The sequence below is a fragment of the Colias croceus genome, chromosome 2 (assembly GCF_905220415.1).
Source record: "Colias croceus chromosome 2, ilColCroc2.1".
Classification (NCBI taxonomy): Eukaryota; Metazoa; Arthropoda; class Insecta; order Lepidoptera; family Pieridae; genus Colias; species Colias croceus.
Window position 1 is genome coordinate 10,044,774 of NC_059538.1, and position 24,122 is coordinate 10,068,895.

Below are 24,122 nucleotides of genomic sequence, written 5' to 3' on the forward strand. Positions count from 1 at the left end.
ATGTTGAGCAAGGAAGTATTGCTGTCTCGCTTGGATGAATACATAGACCCACATATCCGTCTCAAGTGCATCATCGCTGTTGTTGCCACATTGAGTCTGGCTATGAGTAAGAAGCTTTAGTTTAAAATTAAAATAATAATAAAAAGTACCTAATTTTGGTATTAATAGATTTCAGGACGTGTAACAATGTAATTTTTTAAAGTCAAACTTCTTTAGGCACGTTGAGTAAAATTTCAAGATCACGTCACGGAATACCGTCACGTCATGGAGAAAGAAGGTGATTTTGGTATCTTTGAGACTTGCCAAAAAAGTAACACTTCTGACACGTGTGCTAATATTATAAAAAAATATATGCTTTTCATATAAAACCAGCACGGGCATTATCATGTTATTTCTAATTGTAGGGAATATTACAATTTATAGATACTACATTTTTTCTTTTTTCAGTGGAACACATTTTCTCAATCATCTCCAAATTCACAGTTTTAATGAACTGCGAGAAGAATATTGACCAATTATTAAAAGATTATGTAGATAATCACTTACCTCGGATGTTTGAACTGGGGTCAGAATACAATATGGTGGTCGGAATACTTATTATGGTAATTATATTATTTAAATTTTCGAAAACTGATATTTGACACAATATGAGATATTACCTATCTTACTAATTTTCTGCTTCTTACGATTTTAAGTGCTAATTTAAAAAAAAAATTTGCTTTCATTACATCTGTGTAATATGTAATATGTATGTTTGTTCATCTTTCACGCAAAAACCACTAAACGGATTTTGCTGATACTTGTGTTATATGAACCAGAATAACACATAAGCTATAGAAATAATTGCTTTTGTAATCGCGCAGGACAGCTAATAGGTTTTTACTTTTTATATTTCACTCTTAATTCAGATAAACATTTTAAACTCTATTAAAAACATTGATTCTACAATATTAATAATATTATTTTCTAGTTCACAAACCTAGTGAGTGCCATGAATTGGAACTACTCTCATGTATACATCATTTGTTTAAGTCTCTATTTGACGTCTATAATCGAACAGGTGAATAAGAAATTAATCTCAGGTGAAGGTCAGGTACGTTACTAATAATATTTTTTTTATATTAAACCGTGAAGCTAAACCTTTGTTTTCCTTTTTTTAGAAAATGGCTTTGGTCGATCTTATCTATAGATACTAATATTATAAAGCTGAAGAGTTTGTTTGTTTCTTTCTTTGAACGCGCTAATCTCGGTAACTACAGTTCCGATTTGAAAAATTCTTTCGGTGTTAGATAGCTCATTTATCGAGGAAGGCTATAGGCTATATATCATCACGCTACGACTTACAGGAGTGAAGCCACGGGGGTGAAACCGCGCGGAGCAGCTAGTCATTAATATTTACAATGACTGCAGAATACTGATACTACTTTAATAATCCCTAAAATCCTTAAGTCATTCTTAGACGATAATGCAGCATGACATGACGTTACGTCGTGTCATACATGATGATCGATAAAATTGATGATTGAAATGAATGACATGCTCTACTTTGTATCTGTAATAACGGTAGTATAGAATAAGTGACAAATTAATTATTATGGTTGAGGGTAAATCTGTTTCTTTTTAATAAACCAGTCTGTCGTTGAAGCCCGCCTTTCATTTACGTATCATTGGCGACGAGGCAGGATTTTTTTTTTCCTTTGTGTTTAAACTGTTTGTTTCTTGCGAAATCCAAGATGCCTATCGGTAAAATTGAACCTTTCAATTTGAGTTCGAAGCAGTGGCCTGCGTATATACGACGAGTAAATCAGTACATTAAATTGAACGAAATTGGTGACGATTTAAAGGTGTCCATGTTGATAACGGTCGTCGGCGAAGAAACATACGCGTTGATGTGCGATCTATGTGCTCCGAGTTTCCCTGAAAATAAAACTTATGAACAATTAATACAAATTGTGACGGAACATTTGGAACTCCAGCGTTCCGAGATCGCCGAGAGACACGTGTTTAGATTACGACGTCAGCGTGCCGGCGAATCGCTCACTGAGTACCTACAGGCGTTAAAGCATCTCGCGGCTACTTGCAATTTTGGTAAATGCAGTTCGTGTTCAACTCTGGAGGAGAACCTGCGCGATCAATTCGTGTCGGGACTATCGAACGATGCGATGCGTTCCAGAATATTCGCCGAGAAAAAAATTCAGTACAGGGAGGCCGTGGAACTCGCGCTAGCTTTAGAGGCTGCGGAGAAGCATGCAGAAGTGAGCGGCTCCACCGGGGCGGGGACGACGGATTCAACGGCAGCGGCGAGCGGCGAGGCGGGCGAGGGCCTGCACTACGCGCGCGGCGGCGGCGGCTCGGCCGGCCAGCGCGCGCGGCCGCTGCGGGCTGCAGGCGCGCGGGGCGCGGGCCGCACGCTCGAGGCGCGGCCGGCCGCCGGCGCGGAGGCGCTAGGGCACCGCGGGCGCAACTGTTGGCGCTGCGGCAAGGCGCATGCGGCAGAAAAGTGTCGGTTTAAGCATTACAACTGTGATGAGTGCGGCCAGCGAGGCCATATAAAAGTGATGTGCAAACGTGTGTCAGGTCGGCAAAATTTCGTAAGCGACGAGTCGGACGACGACGGTTTGTACAACATCGACGTTACTACACGAGGTAACCAACCATTCTTTGTTGACTTGTTAATTGACAATAAACTTATTCAATGTGAAGTGGACACGGGCAGTCGTATTTCGGCAATAAGCGAGGATATGTATAATCGTTTGTTCTCGCATAAATTAATAAAAGCTGATAATTTAATTTTACGTTGTTATTCGGGTTCGCGAATTCAATCTCTGGGTTTCATCGAGGTGGATGTACGTCTGGGCAGAGTGTATAAAAAAGAATTACGATTATATGTAATTAAACAGGGAGCACGGCCTTTGTTAGGAAGAGAGTGGATGCATGCGTTAAACATTACAGAAATCCGCCTCAATGAAATCAGTGAGGATGAATTCGTGAACCAGTTATGCAAAGAATTCCCAGAAGTATTTTGTGATAAGTTAGGTACTTGTAAACAAACAATTCGATTACGACTCGCGGATAACGAACCGGTTTATGTGCGAGCGAGACCGGTGCCGCTAGCGCTGCGCGAGAGGGTTGAGAAGGAGCTAGCTCGTCTCGAGGCGGACGGCTCGATCTACCGCGTTGAATATTCAGACTACGGGACCCCGATCGTACCCGTTGTAAAAAAGAATGGGGAAATTCGAATCTGTGGTGATTACAAAATTACAATTAATCCAAAATTAAAGAGGGATTTTTATCCGTTACCGCGTATTGAAGAATTGTTTGCTAGCTTAAGGGGAGGTGAGAAATTTACAAAGATTGATTTAACACACGCTTATGAACAGTGTATTCTTTCGGATGATTCACAACCGTACACCGCTATCACTACGCATATGGGCACGTTTGCATACCGGCGCACCCCGTACGGTTTATCTTGTATACCCGAAAAATTTCAAAAATTAATGGAAGAAACCCTCCGGGGAGTGACGGGATGTGTCGTATTTTTAGATGATATCTGTATAACGGGTTCTAATAATTCGGAACATATGAAAAATTTGAAATTAGTGCTCGAACGGTTACGGGAAATGGGGCTCACTGTTAAATTAAGTAAATGTAAATTTTTGCAAGATTATGTGAAATATTTAGGGTTTATTATAAATAAGGAGGGATTACGGCCGGATCCAGAAAAGTTAGAAGCTATTTCCAGTGCACCCACACCTAATAATGTTTCGCAACTTAAGAGTTTCCTAGGCATGCTTAACTATTACGGTCGATTTATTCCTAATTTAAGTACTATATTACAACCTTTACATAATTTATTAAAAAAGGACGTGAACTGGAAATGGGATTCAAACTGTAGGGAAGCGTTTAATGAAGCAAAGCGATCACTCTTAAGTGAACGGTGTTTGGCACATTACGAGGAAGGACGCGAGTTAGTATTAGCGGTGGATAGTAGCGCGTACGGGCTGGGCGCTGTGCTGGCGCATCGCTACGCGGACGGCAGCGAGCGGCCGGTAAGCTGTGTGTCGCGCACGCTTAACTCGGCTGAACGTAATTACAGCCAACTTGACAAAGAAGCGCTCGCTATTTTTTTCGGTGTAACGAAACACCACCAGTATTTATTCGGTAGACGATTCACATTACGCACAGATCACCAACCACTAACATATATTTTTGGCAGTAAGGGCGGTGTTCCGCAGACGGCAGCGAGCCGTTTGCAGCGATGGGCAGCGCGTCTGGCTGCATACGATTTTAAGATTGAATTTGTTAGGTCGGCGGACAACGGGCCGGCTGATGCGTTATCGAGGTTACCGTTAACACGAGAGGGTCGCATTACAGACTCAGTAGATTATTTAAATTTAGTTGCGGACGCATTACCTGTTTGTTACAGTGATGTCGCTGCGGAAACGGAACGTGACAACTTATTGTGTAAAATTAAGCGGTATATCATTTTTGGCTGGCCGCTTAGTCCGAGTTGCGATGAGGAGAAACCCTATTTTGCTAGAAAACAGGATTTTGTAGTGGAAAAGGGGTGCGTTATATATAAATATAGAATAGTCATTCCTTACGCTTTACAAAACAAGATTTTAGAGGAGATTCATGAGGGGCACCTTGGTATGAATAAAATGAAAACTTTATCACGAAATTATGTATACTGGGCGAGTTTAGATAAGGATATTGAAGAAACATGTAGGTCGTGTGCGGCGTGCCGCTCGGTGCTGGACGCGCCGGCGCGCGCACAGCTACACCCGTGGGAGTTCCCGTTGCACCCGTGGCAGCGCGTTCACGCAGATTTTGCAGATTGCGGGGGTGTACGCTATTTAATTTTAGTGGACGCACATTCTAAGTGGATTGAAGCTTATCCAATGCGGTATACGAATGCAGATTTCACTATAAAAGTTTTGAGAGGCATATTCGCAAGGTTCGGTCTACCATCGCAACTTGTAACTGATAACGGTCCACCCTTTTCTTCGTATGAGTTTAAGACTTACTGTAAAAATAATTGTATTAGGCACACGACTTCGGCCCCTTATCGGCCACAAGGGAACGGGGCGGCGGAAAACGCCGTTAAAATAATTAAAAAAACAATTAAAAGAGCGTTATTTGAAGGCGAGGACGTGAGCACAGCACTAAATAAATTTCTTTTTAAATATCGCAATTGTGAGCACGCCACGACGGGTATATCACCAGCATTAGCACTACAAGGACGACGCCTACGCAGTCGCCTCGACGCATTGCGACCCGACGTGGCGGCTGCGGTTCGCGATAAACAGGAAAAGCAAATCGCGCGCAGTTCGGCGACGCTAAGGGAGTTTAGCGTGGGGGATGCTGTGCTCGCGAGGGATTATAGGTCTAAGGAAGATAAGTGGGTAGAGGGCACTGTTTCTAAAAAGACAGGGCCGGTTTCATATAAAGTCGAGTTAGGGAACGGTATCGAGTGGCGAAGGCACGTCGATCAAATAATATCCGCGAAAAATAGGTTCTCGTTAACACGGACAAATGCCACCTGTGCAAACGACGCGGGTGACCTTGAGGCCGGTAAAAAAATCGAGGGGGAGACGTGGGAAGACGCAGCCAGTGGTGACGAAACAAATCACCAGTCAGAGACTGCAGGGCTGTCCCCACCGGCCCGCGTAGAGGCGGCACCAACGGCGTCGCAGGTTAGCCCTGAGACATCACAAATGTCCGCTCGTGCACTGCGTGCAATTAATCGAGCAAAAAAATTATTGTAACGAAATATATTATGTGATTTAGGTTCTAGTAGTAAGTATTTATATAACATTAAGTATATGCAATTTGGGTTATGGTATTTATATGTATAGTTGTGCGATCAAGGCGTTTCCTTATGTTTATTATGTTTCAAGCTGTCTTTTAAGTTTGTGTGTTAATTACTTGTCCTATATTATGTTATTGTGATCTTGTTGCGGAGGAGTGTAATAACGGTAGTATAGAATAAGTGACAAATTAATTATTATGGTTGAGGGTAAATCTGTTTCTTTTTAATAAACCAGTCTGTCGTTGAAGCCCGCCTTTCATTTACGTATCAGTATCCTGCAAGTTAGACTAACATGCACGCATGGTCGAATATTTTTATAATAATTCGAATAAAAATATATTTCAGTATCTGCCATCATCATATTGGAAGGTCCTCAGAGAAGACTACAGCAGAGCAACGCGCCTGGTTAAAATATTCGATGATTATATAAACAGCATCACTCTTGTAGCCTTTGCTAGTAATCTATTTTTCGTCTGTTTGCGCATTTATTATGTCTTGGCGTAAGTATATTAAAACATTTATTTTATGTCGCAAAATTATGTTTTGAATGTGGATATATAAATATCTATAGAAGCTGTTAATTTAAATACTAACGGATAAGTAACAAGCTAAAAAACTTTTAATTCATTTGATATTATAATATATTATATCAATAATGTAATTTAGAGTTAAAAGCGAATAATTTAACTGCGGCATTTCAGTATATTTGAAGATACAAATAAATAAAATACAACAAATTAAACGGGCATGTTAATTTTTTTCAGAAATGGAGTTAACATATACAAAAATACTAGTAAGAAATGTAGTGAGCCTTCTTTTGGGTATGTACATAAGTTATTAGTTTTGTTTTATTTTTATATAAAAAGTTGTGTTCGCCCCGACTTCGCTCGAGCTGTATTTTTTTTAATTTTTTTTTTATTTCAACAAATCAGACTAATTTTTATTTTTAAAAATAATTATTTGATTGTAATAGTATTATAATATAGATTCAGACCGTTCAATGGCTACGAGCACATAGTGTATTATACATTTTCACTGACGTTTGTGCTCGCTCGCTCGCTCGCTGTGTCGCTGATCGCTTCGAAGGTTCACGCCGCGTCTTTAGTGGCCGCACCGATATTGTATAGTGTGCCGTCACCCGTTTATTGTATTGAAGTAAGTGTTATCACAAATATTATTAACGAGCTCTGACGTATTGACGGCTTAAATATTAACCAAACTTTTAAAAACTAATTTAATTAAAAATAAACTAAAGAAAATGCATTAGATATCTATCTATAAAAGGCTGGGTAGGTACGTAACTGCTACTTAAATGTTTTCAAAAGGTTCCCAATTCGATTATGTATATTTTTTTATTTTTGTTACCTTAGAACTTTCGACTGGGTGAACCGAATTTTCATTTGAAAGCTTGTTCCTTGTATGATTTAAATATTGTCCAGTGCTGAATGGGTGCATTTGAAGGCGGTTTCGTTTTTAGGTAAAAAAAATATTTCATGTCTGATTTAATTTAAAATAATAATATTTTTTCTTAAAATATAAATAATAATTAAAATAAACTAACAGGTGCAGAGGTTCATCGAGCAAGTCCACGGGGATACAGTAGCACTCACTGGAATGAATTTTTTCTACGTCACACGACAGCTCGTGCTCTCTGTGAGTCTATTAATTTATATTTTATATTAATACTCTTATATACCATAAAATATATAATATGAATAGCTAGAGCCTTCGGCTTCTCTAGCGGGATAGGTACTCGCATGGTACCCGCGTAAAAAGAAGCTTATGTGCTGATCCAGACTATAATCTATCTTAGTACTAAATTACATACATATCCGATAAGCTGATTTTCCGTGAAAGAGTAATAAATATGTATATATTTTTTTTCTATTCTACAACTTTTGCGTTTATTATTAGTATAGCCCGCCACTCGCTGCTTCTCCCGCTCAGTCAAAAATTCCTATGGGAATGGGACGTTTTAACACGGTATATCAATCTTTAGCCTCCTAGCAATCTTCAATGTTCCAAATCTACGTATAGGAATCACTACATAGTATATAAAACAAAGTCGCTTTCTCTTTCTCTATGTCCCTTTGTATGGTTAAATCACAGATCACAGAAACTAAAGGCTCTATGGCTTAAATCTTTAAAACTACGCAACGGATTTTGACGCGGTTTTTGACGTGACAACGTCTTATTCGATAAAGCCGGCTGCACGCACGAAAAAACATGACTCATGCGGCGTTACCTCGCTCTGACTCATCTGAGGCGTTCCATGTAAGGCTTGAAGTGCGAGCGAGAGCACGGAACGAGCGACAAAGAAGCACAATCGGACGTTGTCACGTTCAACTATCGTCAGTAAACCGACTTTACAGACAACCAATTTTTTTTTAATAGATAGAGTGATTCAAGATGAAGGTTTTAGTATATAATTTATTAGGTTTTAGACAAAGCGGTCTAAGCCGCGGGCGGTAAGCTAATATTATATAAAAATGAAACCCATTTCGCGTTGTCACGGCATCACGTGTGAACGGCTGAACCGATTTCGATAATTCTTTTTTTTTTGGCAAAGTTATATAGGTACTGTCGCAATAATATTATATTAGTTATTCATATCTCTTTGAATCTTATAGATACACTATAGTTCTATAAAACTAATATTAACTATTTTTTTACATTTTACAGGTAGCGGGAACAATAATTACTTACGAGCTAGTGATGCTGCAGTTTAATGTTGATAGCCCTTTGCAGTGATAAGTGATTTCTCTTTGTACTTAATAAATTCCATTCTAATTATTGGTAATATCTATTGTATGTTTAGACTTGTTGGTATTAGCATATTACACTATGATTACCCGGTACCTTAGTTTTATTATGTAGGACTAGAAGCTAGTAAGTATTAAGTGAAATATTTAAATTTCATATTTTTCATACAGTTTACATTTCCCCTTTAATTTTAACTAAATTATTATTTCCCAAAAGTTCTTTAATCATATAAAAACACGTGCCAGTTAAAAATATACAATCCAAATGTTAAATTCCAACGCAACCCACTCTGTAAATGAAGATTCTTCACCTTCGCCAACCTTTCGGTTTCACTGTATTAAATCCATTATAATAACTTAGTGCTCTCAGCATAAAATATTGCTCAAATTTTTATCCACAACGTGAAATTCTAAAATATTCTCTTCATTCGATGCAGAGGATTTACCTACGCTAAAGTATCATTCACGTTAAAAAGTATTACAAAGATATTTTGCATTGTTCAGTTCAGTAATAACGCATATTGGTTTTAATGAAGTGATCTCGGTTTCTTTATTGCCTTTTGTTTGGCTTCGTTTGTTCAAGTACATTGTTGTATGCCGAAATGAAAAAGTTGTCTACAATTGTTCAGAAATGCAATGTTCAACTTAGATCGGCTACTCATGTACCTGCAGCAGGGGCAATATTGGAATTTGGCTCCTTAATTGTGATGTGTCTATGCAAGCAGGCCCAATTTAGAGACCAACTTAATTTACTTCAACCGCCGACCAACCGAGATTGTACCAATATCGCCCCTGAGCCAGGTACGTGAGTAGCCGGTCTTATGTCTATAGGTATAAAAGAAATAACAGTCACCGGCTACTCACCTACATGCAGCAGGGGCAATATTGGATTTGCACCCTTAATTGGCTCCTTAATTGTGATGTGTATAATTGTATAAGCAAGAAGGGGCAATTTAGAGAACAACTGAAATTGCTTCAACCGCCGTGCAACCGAGATTGTTCCAATATTGCCCCTGCGGTTGGATGAGTAACCGGCTTACAAAATATTGAATTGTCTTTATTTACCCTCATATAGGTAATATATACGATGTTAAGGCTGCAGTCTAGCAAAATTGCGTTTTCAACAAGTTATTTGACGATTTTTTCCCGGCTATTGAAGTGAAAAATGATTTTTTTTTGTTGTTTATCAATTAGTGTTATATACGCAATGCGCGTGAATATTTTCACATTTATAAAGTTACTTTATGTTACCTTAATCAGGCCTTCAAGATGAGTCTCTTTCCCCCAAAGACATTTCGAGCTAAGTTTGTGCACTCACTATGTTGCAACCGATTACAATTTATACAAATTGATCAGCGCATTATTATCCTTATATAGTCGTTATTAAAATCTGCTGAATACAATTGCCGAAAAACTTATGATTTTCTTAATTAGAACGTTATAAATTCATTACATTAAATTTCCCATTTTTTGCCTAACGAAAAACAATTGATAAATACTGCTAAAAGTTATTTTTTCCATTAATTTATTCGAGTTGGTTGAAGACCAATGAGTATTAATCCTTAAATTAATCCTTAATGGACTGCATTTGGACGATATTATTTTTAAGAAATAAATTCCCATATTATGCACTTTAATAATTAATAAACATTTTTTCAATACACCGCTTACTTTTTTTTTATTCATCCACAAAATATAAACTTTCTTTTGAGACACCCTGTATTTATACTAACGCTTAAATTATTCTAAATAAGGTATTATTTTTTTAGTAAAAATAAATAAAAGCTGTCTGTGTATTCTGCTGTGATAATTAAGATAGTATAGACTTACGTTCATTCTAATAATTAACGTAATTCCACACACAATGTTCTGTTCATAAGTGGGGATTGAACTCCCTTTCCGTATGAAATCTTCAGCATCCATTGTACTATAAAGATAAAGAATAATAAATGTATTTAATTGTAATCTGTGTATTGGAAAATTGAAATGTATGTGACAATTGTAATGTAATTTAAATATAATATTATATTGCAATACCTGCATAAGGTTTCTAATTTATGCAATAAATGATTTGATTTGTTTGATTTGAAATTGTGTGTTTATCATTTTTCCGATACCATTCATGTAACAAGTAATGATCGAAATGAAAGCAAAGTTAATCTCTTGATTGAGCTGCCGGAATCATTGATTATGATGAAGACAAATATTGCTTCATTACCGAAGTGTTCATAATTAAAATCAAACTTAACGGCATTTTCATTTAATTAAAATTTCCATTGTATGACTGGGAACAAATTTGTCGGAAATTGACTGAGCTAATTGCAATATTACTTGAAATTTACGGTGATTTAATGAAGACAGAGGAAGTTAAATTATATGGTATTGTCAAGCATTGTTCCGTTCACATAATAAGTATGTGTTGAATATTTATGGTGTTGATATTAAAATTTGGAGGTTTTACTTTGAGATAAACAATCTACTCTGATATTATAAAGAGGAAAGATTTGATTGTTTGTTTCAATTGAATAGGCTCTAGTGGACCGATTTAAATAATATTTTAACATTACAATCCTACATTATCCCTGATGAACATAGGCTATATTTTGTGATGTTTTTGTGCCTTGTGGATATTCAGATAATAATTATATTCAGAGAAATAGTTTAACTATTTTTGAACCTTACAACGATTAATCGTTGTAGGTATAATTCGGTGACTCAAAAGTTCTTTCTAAAGATGCTTAGTTAGATAAATAAATACTATTTAAAAAGTCAGAGACGACAGAGAGACTTTGTATAAATATTGTTTTATGAGAGGGGAAATTCGAATCAGCATTTAACAAAACCGTGGCGGTGTTTTGACAAATTACAACCTTGAAGACCCCATGTGTCATGTTATAAGGCCTGAGGTGCTTTATATGACGTGGGTTGGTGAATTAGGGATTTTTCCTCGTTTAAAAATAAAGGAACGTTAGTAAAAATTGTAATATGTACATATGACTCTTTATATGATGATTTACATGTAGATGTTTAGAAATGTGAGCGACTTTTTAAAACTCAAATATTTCATTCAACAAGACTCTTTTAGAAGCGCTTTTCAACGAAATTTTGAGACTCAGTATTACATAGTAAGTTTGAAACTCAATTTCAATTGAGAGGAGCATAATATAGTTTTATAAATTAAAAAGAATTTGCCTTATTAATCTTAGGTTGGTATCAACATCTTTTCAATTTGGTTTTAAAACGAAAAAAAAAAACGCTTTTAAAAACACAACTTATTCACAGATGCACGTCTTACTTCAATTCTCTTCAGTTCTTGAATTTTATTTAAACAGCAATTTATTTTTCAGATTTTTCGTTTTCAGACACAGAGATAAATTGAATTAAAAGAACCATATAAATTATAACTATTTATTGCGTTTACCTTTTAAATTACATTTCTTTATGCAAACTAACTTTAACAACGCGCAGGTGTTTTTCGATAAAAGTTATAAAATGTATCACACAGCTTCGCCTTAACACCTGAAAACCGATGCATACTCTTGTCTTACTGAATTTATTATTCAGATTACATTTGCATATTCACAAAGCGCTGATAAAAGCCTGTTTCGAGAAATTCCATTGAAACAATGATTTTGTTGTTCGAATCTAAGCCGAGATGATGTATTTGACGCGGATTGTAAGGTTTTAGTAATTAAGGCGAAGCTCATTTGGTTGATTTTTATTTTTGTATATTTTGAAATAGGTACTCTCTTTGTTTATTGATTTTTACATTTCTTGATAAAAAATGAGTCGATATTTGTCGAGAGTTGTAATGATTGATCAAAAAATATACATTAGATGCAGTAAGTAGGTACTAAATATGAGTTCAATAATTTATTTGCTAGATACTCATAAAATTATTGTTTTTTCACCAATACTTGATACTTAAGTAAGAATGCAAATAAAATGAATTAAACCTATCGGTCAAAAGTGGGTCAAAATCGAGTTAAGAGTCGATTATTAACATACAGGTGAAGCTAATAGCGTGTTAAAAAGGATTCCCGTTTATAAAAGACAAACCAATTACCAAAACCTTACAATGTTAACATCAAACTTTTCACTAAACAACAAAAAGTTATAGTTTGACACCATTTGCTTATAATGGACGCCGTGGAGCGGAAACTTCGAGCTTCATACTCTATTGTACAAAATAAAGTAAATTGTATATTTAAAATCTACAATACCAGCAACAATGGAGATCACAATATATCTACAGTACCATGTTATTATATTTTTAACCTTAAAAACAACAAAATTCATTTAAACATTCTTTTACTAGTAAAAACTTCACTATACCTATTAAAGTACCATATTATCTGTATGTCTGTCACTATTCTGAATCATACGTTTGTTTTTTTTTATATTATCGATTTTTGTAAATATTAACTATTTTGTTTAAAACTTCTGAATGTGACTAAAACTACAATTGCACCAATTACATTTATTCTATGATAATTCTAATATTCTTCATTATGAGAAAACGCATAAACACATTCATCTTAATTGAAATATTAGGTAACAATACTTTATTTTCACAAGGCAGTAAAGTGCGAAACAACATATCATAATCTGGAAGCAAAAGTCAAACACATCACTATTCACTATCGAATTGGAGCAACACTAGTTCGTACGTGATAATGGTTCCGATAAGCTGAAAATAAACAAATGTATATTTAGAAAAAGCTTGTTAAGAATAAGGCTGTGTTTCTAGAAGACATAATAATAGCTGGTATCGAACATACCTATATTTTTTTTAATTGTCTTTGAAAATCATAGCTGTCGTTGCGTGATTAAAAATTTGTTATTTTTTAGTCATATTCTATCTACTTAGCTGTAGCCTTAAGTATTATACAGCTTAATGCAAATACTTACACTTAATATCATAGTTTTCGTCACGTAAAAGAAGCCTAAGCCACTGAGAGCTACCTTCAGATTTTTAACTTGATAGATGAACCGCTCTATCTGCAAACAAAATTATAATAATGAATTAAACTAATAATCGAAATATTTAGTTATTTATTTAATATAGTTTAAGTTTATTGAAATTCTTAGGATTATGAAAGATAAGTGAGTATTGTAAATTTCTTTACAATCTATGGAAGTCGATTTTTTTTTATAAATATTTCTTACCTCAACATTATACCTCGCGCTAGGTACGTTATACAGCATTAACAAAGGTATCCTAGACTTGGAATGGACTCTCGCAGCCAATAACAGGGCAGAAAACGTTCTTACAACGAGGAAAGAGAAAGAGTAGGTGAAGTATGTTGTGTGTACTATGCTGGTTAAAGTCCTGAAACGGAGACTTGTGAATCTATACTATTACTAATTAATATTATAAAGCTGTAAAATATGTTTTTTTTTTGAACGCGCTGATCTCAGGAACTACTGGTCCGATTTGAAAAATTCCTTCAGTGTTAGATAGCCCATTTATCGAGCCTATAGGCTATATATCATCACGCTAAGACCAACAGGAGCGGAGTAATGCTGGTGAAACCGCGGAGCACCAATTTGGCGTTTTTGTTAAACCACAAGGAAGGTTCTTGTAGAGAGAAAAAACGTTGAAGGGGCAATTGGGCAGAGCAACGCCTGCCATGGCAGCTAGGTTTAATTTAAATATAATTATAATGTTTTACTTACTTTCCTTGTTGTTCAGTTGGGCACGACAGAAAATGCCCTGTTTGTGTTTTGCTAGAAATAGATAAATTAGTATCTTCATATAATATAACGAAGAAAGTACCCTATGTGATATAAAACATAATATCTTAACATTTTTAATTTTATATAAAACTAGCTTTCCACCCGCGGGTTCGTCCGCGTTATCAAAAAAAAAACCCGCATGTTCCCTAACCTATCCTATGTGTTTATCCAAGTTACCATCTATATGTGTGTTAAATTTCATTGTAATCGTTTCAGTAGTATTTGCGTGAAAGAGTTAAAAAACATACACATACACATTCATCCTTCCTTTTGCATTTATAATATTAGTAGGATAGGATTGTATAAAATTGTACTTACTTCAGATTATTGAAGAACTGAATACAAATCCAGTAAAGGTTACTTCCGAAAGACGTCAATATAAATATGCCAATATGATCATTTATTAATTTCACAAGACGCACTATCAGACAGTATTGTTTCCGAAATTCAACACAAGGAAAACTTTTCTGAAAAACAAAGTATTTTCATAAATAATGGGAAATTTTGTGGAACTCCCACCATTACGTAGAAAAGGAAAACTTTTCTATTGATTCGTATACAATCTGTGATTCATTTGTTTTCTTTGAAATGAGGAAATATCGAATTGATGAATATCAATTGTGCTTGAAATATTCGCAATTCGGCAACTAAGTAACTAACTTACGAAGTGATAAATTATTACTAAGAATTTTATCTAAGACTGCTAGCATGGTAACGTTAAGGGCCAAAACAAATAGATATCATGCACTAAAACTCAAGAGATTTAAATAAATTAAAAAGAGTATGTATTTTGAATAAAATTATAGTAAAATTTGAATATTTAATACTAGCTTTCCACCCGCGGCATCGCCCGCGCAGTCAAAGAAAAACCCGCATAGAATTTCATGCAAATTGGTTCAGTAGTTAAGGCGTGATTGAGTAACAGACAGACAGACAGAGTTACTTTCGCATTTATAATATTATTAGTATATTAGTATTAGTATGGATTTTGTATTTACATACATAATGCAACAACTTTATTAAAAACCAGTGTATAAAGTCATACATACCTCGTTAATAGCCTTTTTAAGCGAATAGTTGTGGACCACAAAATGCTCAGTCAAGTAGATACTTATAACCATGATGAGTAAATCGGAGAAGCTCCACAGGAAAGTCGATTGTATGTTGAATACCTTTGGAATGGAGTCGTTTACATTAATGAAGTGCTTAAAAGCATTTGCGTAGAAATTTGCGGATATTACCTTATATACCTTATTATAGTCCACGAAGTAGATTATCTAATTCAGATTCAATTGATTAAGGGCTGATTTTTCAATCCTTTCTACCATTTCAGATATGTATTCTAATTGTCCGTATATGACAGTTTACAGGTGACATTTTAAAATGTTCGTGTAATACTTTATTGGACGGATTAATTTTAACCAAGGATTGAAAAATCGGCCCTAAATAATATTTAATAAATATTCTTAATAACTAATTGCTTATTCTTAACAATAAATACTTACATTAAAAAATGTTTTACAGTTCTTCTTTCCAAGTCATATAAAAAGGGACCATTTAGAAAAGAGCCTACAAAATATTTATCAAACTATTATATTACTTGGTGATAAAAAAATATCCTCAAGATTGGTGATAAAAGGGATTCTACATATTTTAAACTCAGCAAGCGATTTTCACTAATCGGTCCTACCGAGAATGTAATCGAAGTAACTTTATAAAACTTTGATGAGAATATGAAAGCTATAATTGAAGAATTTATTCGAGTTTGATTCTGCTCATTGATATTGTTTAGTATAATATTGGTTTTGGTAATGTCTAGAAAATTTTAAGTAGGTTATAAAGATTCACTCAATGTGATAACGATTAAAGTTTAATTAAGTCACTTTTAGTCTTTCACCATTAGCACAAGCTAACAGTGTATAAGCACACCCCGGACACTCCATACAAAATTATCGTTTTGACAGTCACACTGTAGAGACTGCAAATGTGTGTGTTAACGCTTTATGGTTGGCACATTTGTGAATAGCGTAAAAAAATTTGCGTTTTTCTGATGAAATACATCCGTAAACAGCACAATATAATATCTAACCATTTTCTACGAAAAACGATAATCACAAATCCAAAATAATAAAATTACTTTAAATCAATTTGATTAATGTTGTTAATCTTCGTTGCGTATCGTCCTTGCAGAAAAATGCGGACCATTTTTAGGCTGATCGTGCGGGGTGAGGTAAGTGTTTAATTTTGGCGGGAGGCGGAGAGTGGCCATTCTGTAGCGTTTAGCTACTATTATGTATTCTGCGGTATAAGTATAATTAAGGAAATAATATGTCTGATGCAAATTAATCTGAGATGATGATATTTTGAAATGACGCTAATATAGTCACAGCTAATTATATTATGTACTTAATATAAAAAGGTAAACACACCACAAGCTTAATGTTTAATATAAAGTGATTTAAAATATGAATTCTGGAAGCTTCAAAAAATCCAATATACCGTTTTAACGAGTTAATACGAATACATACCTCAACCAAGATGCCTTTCCACAAACTGTAGGATGTATAGTCAAATATCCAGGGCATGTTGTGTTGGAAGAATGTTTCTAATATATTGTTCGGGTTGCAGTTACTTGCTACTGTTAAACAGTATAAAATTGACAGCACGTGTTCCACTAAAAATAGGTTACATTTTTTGATATATGTAATTAGAATGTATAATTAGTATTTTTAATTAAGTTTATTCTGCTGACCGATTTACCTGCATCGAGAACAAAGGGATACTGTTTTTACCAAGAGATCTATAAATTTTGTATCAAGAAATCGATCAAGAGGCTTTCTATTACCTTAAAATAAGTCTTAATGCTAATCAAACATTTTGCGTTTTGGGAGTAAGTGTAAGTACCTGAAACCTTAGTTTTTTCTATTCTATTTCAGATAATGGGAATAATTTCTTTTACAAATTTAATTCAACCTTAAAGATAAAATGAACATAAAATACACTACAATCAGCATAAATATCTTGTATAATAGACTTACCCAAAGCAGCAAACAGCATAAACACCATAACAATATTAGACAAGGAAGCAACGTCGGGCGTCAGTAAGGGCAACTTTGTTTCTATTAACTCGACTTGTCGGACCAACTTGGGCCACGATCGACTCATGTTGGCCAGCACTAGCGATGAGACCAAACTCGCTGAGTAGAATAAAGCATTGGCTAAAAGGGAATAAGGAATAAATTGCAATAAAAATCTATATTATATGTATGCTATGCGTAAAATGCAACATAATGCATGCAAGGCATTTCAGTCTATTAGTGTGATTTCATCATCAATTCTGTTCTTGCATGGGAAAAAATGTAAAGGGGTTGTGGTTATTTTGCGTTTATAAATTTTGAAACTTTTTGAGCTTTTCTTTAAGGTGTTTCCAATTGTAAAGTGCTATTGCGTCAACAATAGCACAAATATCCTACATAATATTTAATCTATACTAATATTATAAAGCTGAAGAGTTTGTTTGTTTGTTTTTTGAACGCGCTAATCTCGGGAACTACTGGTCCGATTTAAAAAAATTCTTTCGGTGTTAGATAGCCCATTTATCGAGGAAGGTTATATCAATTATTATTATTAATTACTTTGTGTTTCTGTTTTGGAGATAATATGAATGTTAAAATTTGGTTAGTGGCACTAATAGTGTATGGAGGCGGGCGTTGGCACCTGTGCCGCAGCTTATTTAAGCTTTTATGCATAAAGTTTTTGTATAATGTGTTGTTGTGTTCCAAATAAACAATTTTGATTTGATTTTGATTTTGAATTATTAAGGATATTTATTAAATTATTATGGATATATCATCACCCTAAGACCAACAGGAGCGGAGCAGTGCGGGTGAAACCGCAGGGCACAGCTATCAAACATAATTTGCATGCCAAACTTCAGTTAAATCGGATGTATAGTTTCCAGTTCCCGACTAACTACAGAGATATAGATTTTCACAATTTTATTATAAATAAACTATCGAATTATTTCTTAAAAATAAATATGAATTAGATAAATACTAATCGTTGCCAAGGAAATTCCATTATGTACAAGCCAATGAAAGCTCGTGCTGAACATAAGAAGTTGTCCAAATAGACTGATGAAATATATTATTGTGTAAGGAGTCCGAAGAGTGAACCTGTAAAAATAGTTTATCTTTTTAATAATTCCATAGTACAGGTATTTAATAAGAGTTAAAATAATTGTATCAATATTTCCTTGAGTCGATAATGGTGATATTAGGCATTTATCTTTCTAAAATTGGATAATCTTTACAATAAAATAAAATAAAAAAATAAATCATTTATTTCACTTAAAACATTTTACAAATTAGAGCGACCCAGGCTCCTAAGATAGTAGGAACTGAAAAATACATCGACATTTTTCAACGGTAAGACACATTATTAAATAAATAAATAATATTGGGCGATATTGATCAGGACGCGTCTGCTTAATTGCCTCCTCTTCTATAAAAAATAAAAATATTATTAACACTTGGTAAATGGTAGGTAGGCCAAATTGTATACAGTATGAAGTATTCTCCTGAGATAGATCCATTTTACATACAATTTAATGGTTGTTTTTCTTTCACGTAAGTGTTGGTATTAGCTGTCTCCAAACTGACATTTTTAATTAAATTTTGCCTCCTTCGGCATTCAACTTACAACTTTCTTATTCAACTAACGTGTTCACTTGAAAGTTCTATCGAAAACTAATCAATAATTAGGAATAATAATAAAAAAATATCCTACATACCTTAAATACTTGCTGACTGGAAAATTAAGACCTATAATGGGTAGGAGGCACATAACCCGACCAATGAAGAAAGTACTTCGCATCGTTGAGTGTAAGCCTAGTAAGTTTCTCATCTTGTTTAATTCAATATTCTTTCTTTCGTTATTTTACGGGCTAAATATTTTTTAATACAATATTTTATCAGAAAAAAATACTTCTTGGTAATTTTGATGAAATATTACAGAGTCGAACAAAAGATTTAATAAAATGCAGTATAATTTCGTGGTATATTTTTTGATACAAATCCCCTAAGCCTAAAGGGATACATTGCGAGTATTTCAATAATTATTTAAACCTATTTTTACTGCTTTCCTAAAATACGGCTATAGATTAAAACAATAATTTTACACTGATATTTTTTAAAATACCTATACACTTATAAGAACAAGAAACTACCGTCTTCACGACTGTACAGTGTACGGTGCATATAAATACGGAAGTTGTACCTATGAAATAACATTTCCTATATAAACTAACTGACATATTTGTGTCTATGGTCACTGCTTTGATATCAGCTTTGAAATGTTTAGGCAAATCTTCATGCAATATTTACGTATGATAACGTTGTGCAGTTGTTTTGATTTCTTGTTTCAATATCCAATCTTCTCTAATATAATATACTTAATATAAATTTCGTGTAACAATGTTTGTCCTCAATGGACTCCTAAACCGATTATAATAAAATTCGCACACCATGTGCAGTTCGATCCAACTGGAGAGATAGGATAGTTTAAACATGTAGGTACAACGGGCGAAGCCGGGGCGGACCGCTAGTTTATTATATGTATTGTAATTGTGCAAGGCAAACGGACCTTGATTTATAATATTCGTAGTGTTATATTTTTTAATTCAGATGAAGCATATTTTTTAAGTACCTACCATATAAAATAATTTATAAGTAAATAAATGGAAATTCTTGGGTAATTCATGGAGTAATAAAATTTAACGACTCAAAAATTTTCCTGACTGTCATGAAATAAATACTATTTTATTAAATTTCACAAGTTTAAACCCATATTTTGAACATTATTTAAAAGTGACATAAAACTGTACTTAATATTTTATTCTTCCTCTTAAAGTGGTAAAATTAAACGATAAAAAAGAGTAATCATATCTAATAATTTTAATGCAGGTTATATTTTCTATTAAAATAGTTCAATAAAGTTTATTTATAATTCAAATTTTCATTAAAGTACTTTGAATTAAACATGAATAATTTAATACAAAACTCTCAATATTATAACATACGGCAATAACATTTCGTTTCATAAATGCTCTTTTAGTTTATTGGCATATAATATTGCTTGTTTTTTATACATCTGCTTGAATGAACCATGTGCAAAACTGAAATGAAATCAAATGTATATTAATATGAATCTCACCTATTCCTATTTGGTACCGAGTTTTCCAACCGACTTCTAAAAAGGAGGAGGTTATTGAGTCGATTGTATGTTTTTGGTGTGGTATCTCAGAAGTTTCGACTAGGTAATTCGATTTGGATATTCTATATTTGAAAACTGTTCTGTTGGTCCAATTAAAATATTGTAGTTCTTACGATTTGAAGTTAAAGTTATGAATGTTGTCATATCACATCTAAGATTAATTTAAGTTTAGTAGGTTTTTTTTCACCAACCACTACAACACAACTACTAGGTACAATTTTATTAATCCAATGTTCTTTGTTATTTCCAAATTTCATGTATCATTAGGTTTTAGGGTTGTAAACTTTACCCAAATTATCCCTGCAAATCGCTCGTCTTGCATGGCACAGATTCACAAAGAACTGGTATCCTTTCTTGTATCTGCTGTAGATCATGCACACTGGTTCCTTGTCGTTGCTTGGTAGATCTCGGCATAGGTTGTCACATTGCCCGCTTGGTGTTGAGTGGCCGTGGCGCACAGCTGGCTTGGGTTTGGTGTGGGCTGCACCTGGTTATGGAATAGAGAGATATTTATTTAACTAATATTGTATTAAGTGGTTAATTAGAGTTTGTAAGTTTTTGAGGAAGGTCTAAGGTGTCTTTGAAGACGTATTAAAGGACATCGTGACAGAAAACAGGATGGTGGTGAATTAGAGAATATCTATACATATAATAAATCTGTAGAAGGGTCAATTCTGTACATTGAAAATATTGAAAAAATAAATAGCAGGGGGTGTTACTGGATCGATACAAAGCCCAACTATGTGATTAAAAAAATTTTTGTCTGTCTGTCTGTCTGTATGTTCAGGCATCACGTGAAAACTAATGGTTCGATTTCGATGAAACTTGGTATAATTATACCTTATTATCCTGGACATAAAAGAGGATACTTTTTATCCCGGAAAAATACGTAGAAAAAAAATCTTAATTTTTCTTAATTTTTCCGCGCGGACGGAGTCGCGGGCGGAAGCTAGTCTATAATAATTATGTGCCTTAGAATCTATTGTAATCGTTAGATAAATGTTACCATTGTTTTAACAACAATGCGGCTTTGTAATTCACACAAAATGTAATCGATAAACATTTTTGTTAAAAATGTTTGACAGGTTTTATATACAGTATAATAATTATTATTATTGTTCACGCGTAGTTTATTCGGTTTCTCTATTAACGAAATTTCTTAAGGAATACTAAAAAGTGTTTCTACATTTTAATTCACATTCAATACAATTTCTTTAAAAAATATTACCAACAATGTGTAGAATAAGGTTGAGTACGTAAAAAATATTTGCTATTCGATTTTTACACATTTTATAGCGCTGAATAAAAAACGTAATCTCAATAAAACAATATAACAATGAGAATTTGTTCGCTTATTGTGAAGTAGAGAAAGTTAAGGTACAAGTCCGAGACGGGCCGCAGACTGCAACCGCAGGCGACACTGTGGCTACCGGCTGCGGTTACCGCAATGCTGCCTGCGGTCGCTATTCCAACTGCGGCTGCATGCCGTGGCTGCACAATGCACAGAACCGTGTCTAAATGATATAAACAAAAAAGACAAAGATAGTTTGTCACTTCCGCGCAGGTGGCATTTGCATACTGCAGTCTGCGGTCGCTGCGCGCCGCGGCCGCACGCTGCGCGTTGCGTCTGCAGGCAGCAGTGTTGCCGCGCTTGGAATCAATTTCATAGATGTTCATAGAAACAAGTGCTGTCGCTTGCAGTTTGCGGTTGCAGTTTGCGGTCTGCGGCCCGTCTCGGACTTGTACCTTTAGCAAGGTCATTCTTTTACAATAAATAATAAATACAATGGATTTTTAAATAATGATATATATAATATACTTGCCGAGTCCTATGCACAGGTAGAGAGTATTTAATATTGCTTTTCTGTAAAAAAAAAAACAGGGAGTCTAAAATTAAGTTATATCTTTTTATTTATAAAGTAAAAATCCAAAATGCGAAAGTAACTCTGTCTCTCTGTCTGTTACTCAATCAGGCCTTAACTACTGAACCAATTTTCATGAAATTTGGTATAGAGATATTTTGATACCCGAGAAAGGATGCTACTTTTTACCCCGGGACATAGATAAGGAATTTTTCGATATGTTTCGTATGAGGTTAGGAGAATATTTTATAATAAATGTACGAGGGTACGTTTCATATATTACTTACATAAATAGAAAAGACTTTAAACTCCTCATAAACCAACGTCCGCAACAAAACAAATTTATATTAAAAATACCCGCATTTTTGTAATACAATTCATCGCGTGTTCGCATAGAAATATATAAATTTTCCCGCCAACACGTATTTATTCTAATGTCGTTAGTAAGATGTATAGGCGTTATCTAACAAGATATCAAATATTAGTTTAAAGCTGTTATGGTATATATAAATTGTCTTATTGTATTGTTTTGCTTTTTACAGACAATCTACTTATTCTGAGTAAGATGTTTTAGATATTCACAATTCTTAGTCTGCATGTGATATTGCACGCCTCATAAGCGAAGCGTTGAGGTGGGTACTACTGTCACTTCGCGATAGCGACCGAAATACTTTACTAATCGAATCTTTTTTTTTCTCTTACGCTTGAGTATGCTCAGGAATAGAACCCTTTCATTTTTCAGGGTCTGATTCGATGTGGTTTAATTGTTATTAAATAAACAAAAAAAAAATATCGACTGTTCTCCATAATTTTAGTATATCTATATATATATTCTTTATTTATTTTTTTTTATATTTATAGTGTACTCAAAATTCACCATTATAAACTCGATTCTTTATACTATAAGCCAAGGTTTAAAAAAATAAGTTGGTAGTCAGTCCCTTAAACCTGCGCAGTTTCACATCTAGGTGGGGCCACAAGAAAAATAGCTCAATTATTACGGTACCGCTTTCTTTACTTTTCCAACTGTTTTATTTTATTTATTTTTTATATTTAGTGTACTCTTTATAAATAGGTAATCAATTAAATTGTAAAGGATGAGATTATGAGGCGTGCACTTTTGGATTTTCCAAACTATTTTTGAAAATGTATTTTTACATTTATTGAAGATATACTTCTTTTGGCGCGATGGAGTAAATGATGAGAGTGAATTTTTACGATGCGTGCGCACACCGACACCTAAATTTAACAGCATGAAGCTAGTTCTAGGTGGTATGAAAATTGATAACTATGTTCAAGTTGTATATTTTAGTATTTTTTTTCCATACGCCTAAGAAGTATAACTTCTAACGCGTGTACATAATTAAGTACACACACTCTTATTTTTCAATTTTACATATTCTCATCTCATTCCTAATACCTAGGTAATGATTTTTCGCGTTTAAATAATATAACAGCACTGATATCAATACTTTATTGAATTCAAATTTCAACTCTACTTTTATTATTTTGTAGATAGGTACCATTATACTGTGAATTTACCAACTACAAAAAATTAATCTATTTATCGAACGGCTTTGTACCATTAGTTACTGGCTGGCTTTATTTCATGAATAATTATTACAAACGAACTAGGTAAAAATGTATAGTGAAATTTCTTGCATAAATTATTTC

General features: G+C 34.2%; 2 protein-coding genes across 2 annotated transcripts; one reads left to right on the forward strand and one right to left on the reverse strand.

The window, feature by feature from the left end:
- On the forward strand, positions 1–8,563 carry LOC123700331 (uncharacterized protein K02A2.6-like). Its single transcript, XM_045647517.1, has 9 exons — positions 1–106; positions 448–602; positions 971–1,093; positions 1,734–3,642; positions 3,682–5,696; positions 6,158–6,312; positions 6,799–6,967; positions 7,376–7,465; positions 8,495–8,563. Exons 1-9 carry the CDS (start codon positions 1–3, stop codon positions 8,561–8,563), a joined length of 4,791 nt encoding a protein of 1,596 aa, XP_045503473.1.
- Positions 8,564–13,207: 4,644 nt separating this feature from the next.
- LOC123700383 (gustatory receptor for sugar taste 64f-like) lies at positions 13,208–19,218 on the reverse strand. Its single transcript, XM_045647585.1, has 10 exons — positions 19,106–19,218; positions 18,370–18,488; positions 17,352–17,531; positions 16,842–16,987; positions 15,363–15,485; positions 14,632–14,780; positions 14,254–14,304; positions 13,744–13,906; positions 13,486–13,575; positions 13,208–13,264 (listed from the first exon to the last, which is right to left on the reverse strand). The coding sequence occupies exons 1-10, from the start codon at positions 19,216–19,218 to the stop codon at positions 13,208–13,210; spliced, it is 1,191 nt and encodes a 396-aa protein (XP_045503541.1).
- Between the last annotated feature and the right edge of the window lie 4,904 nt (positions 19,219–24,122).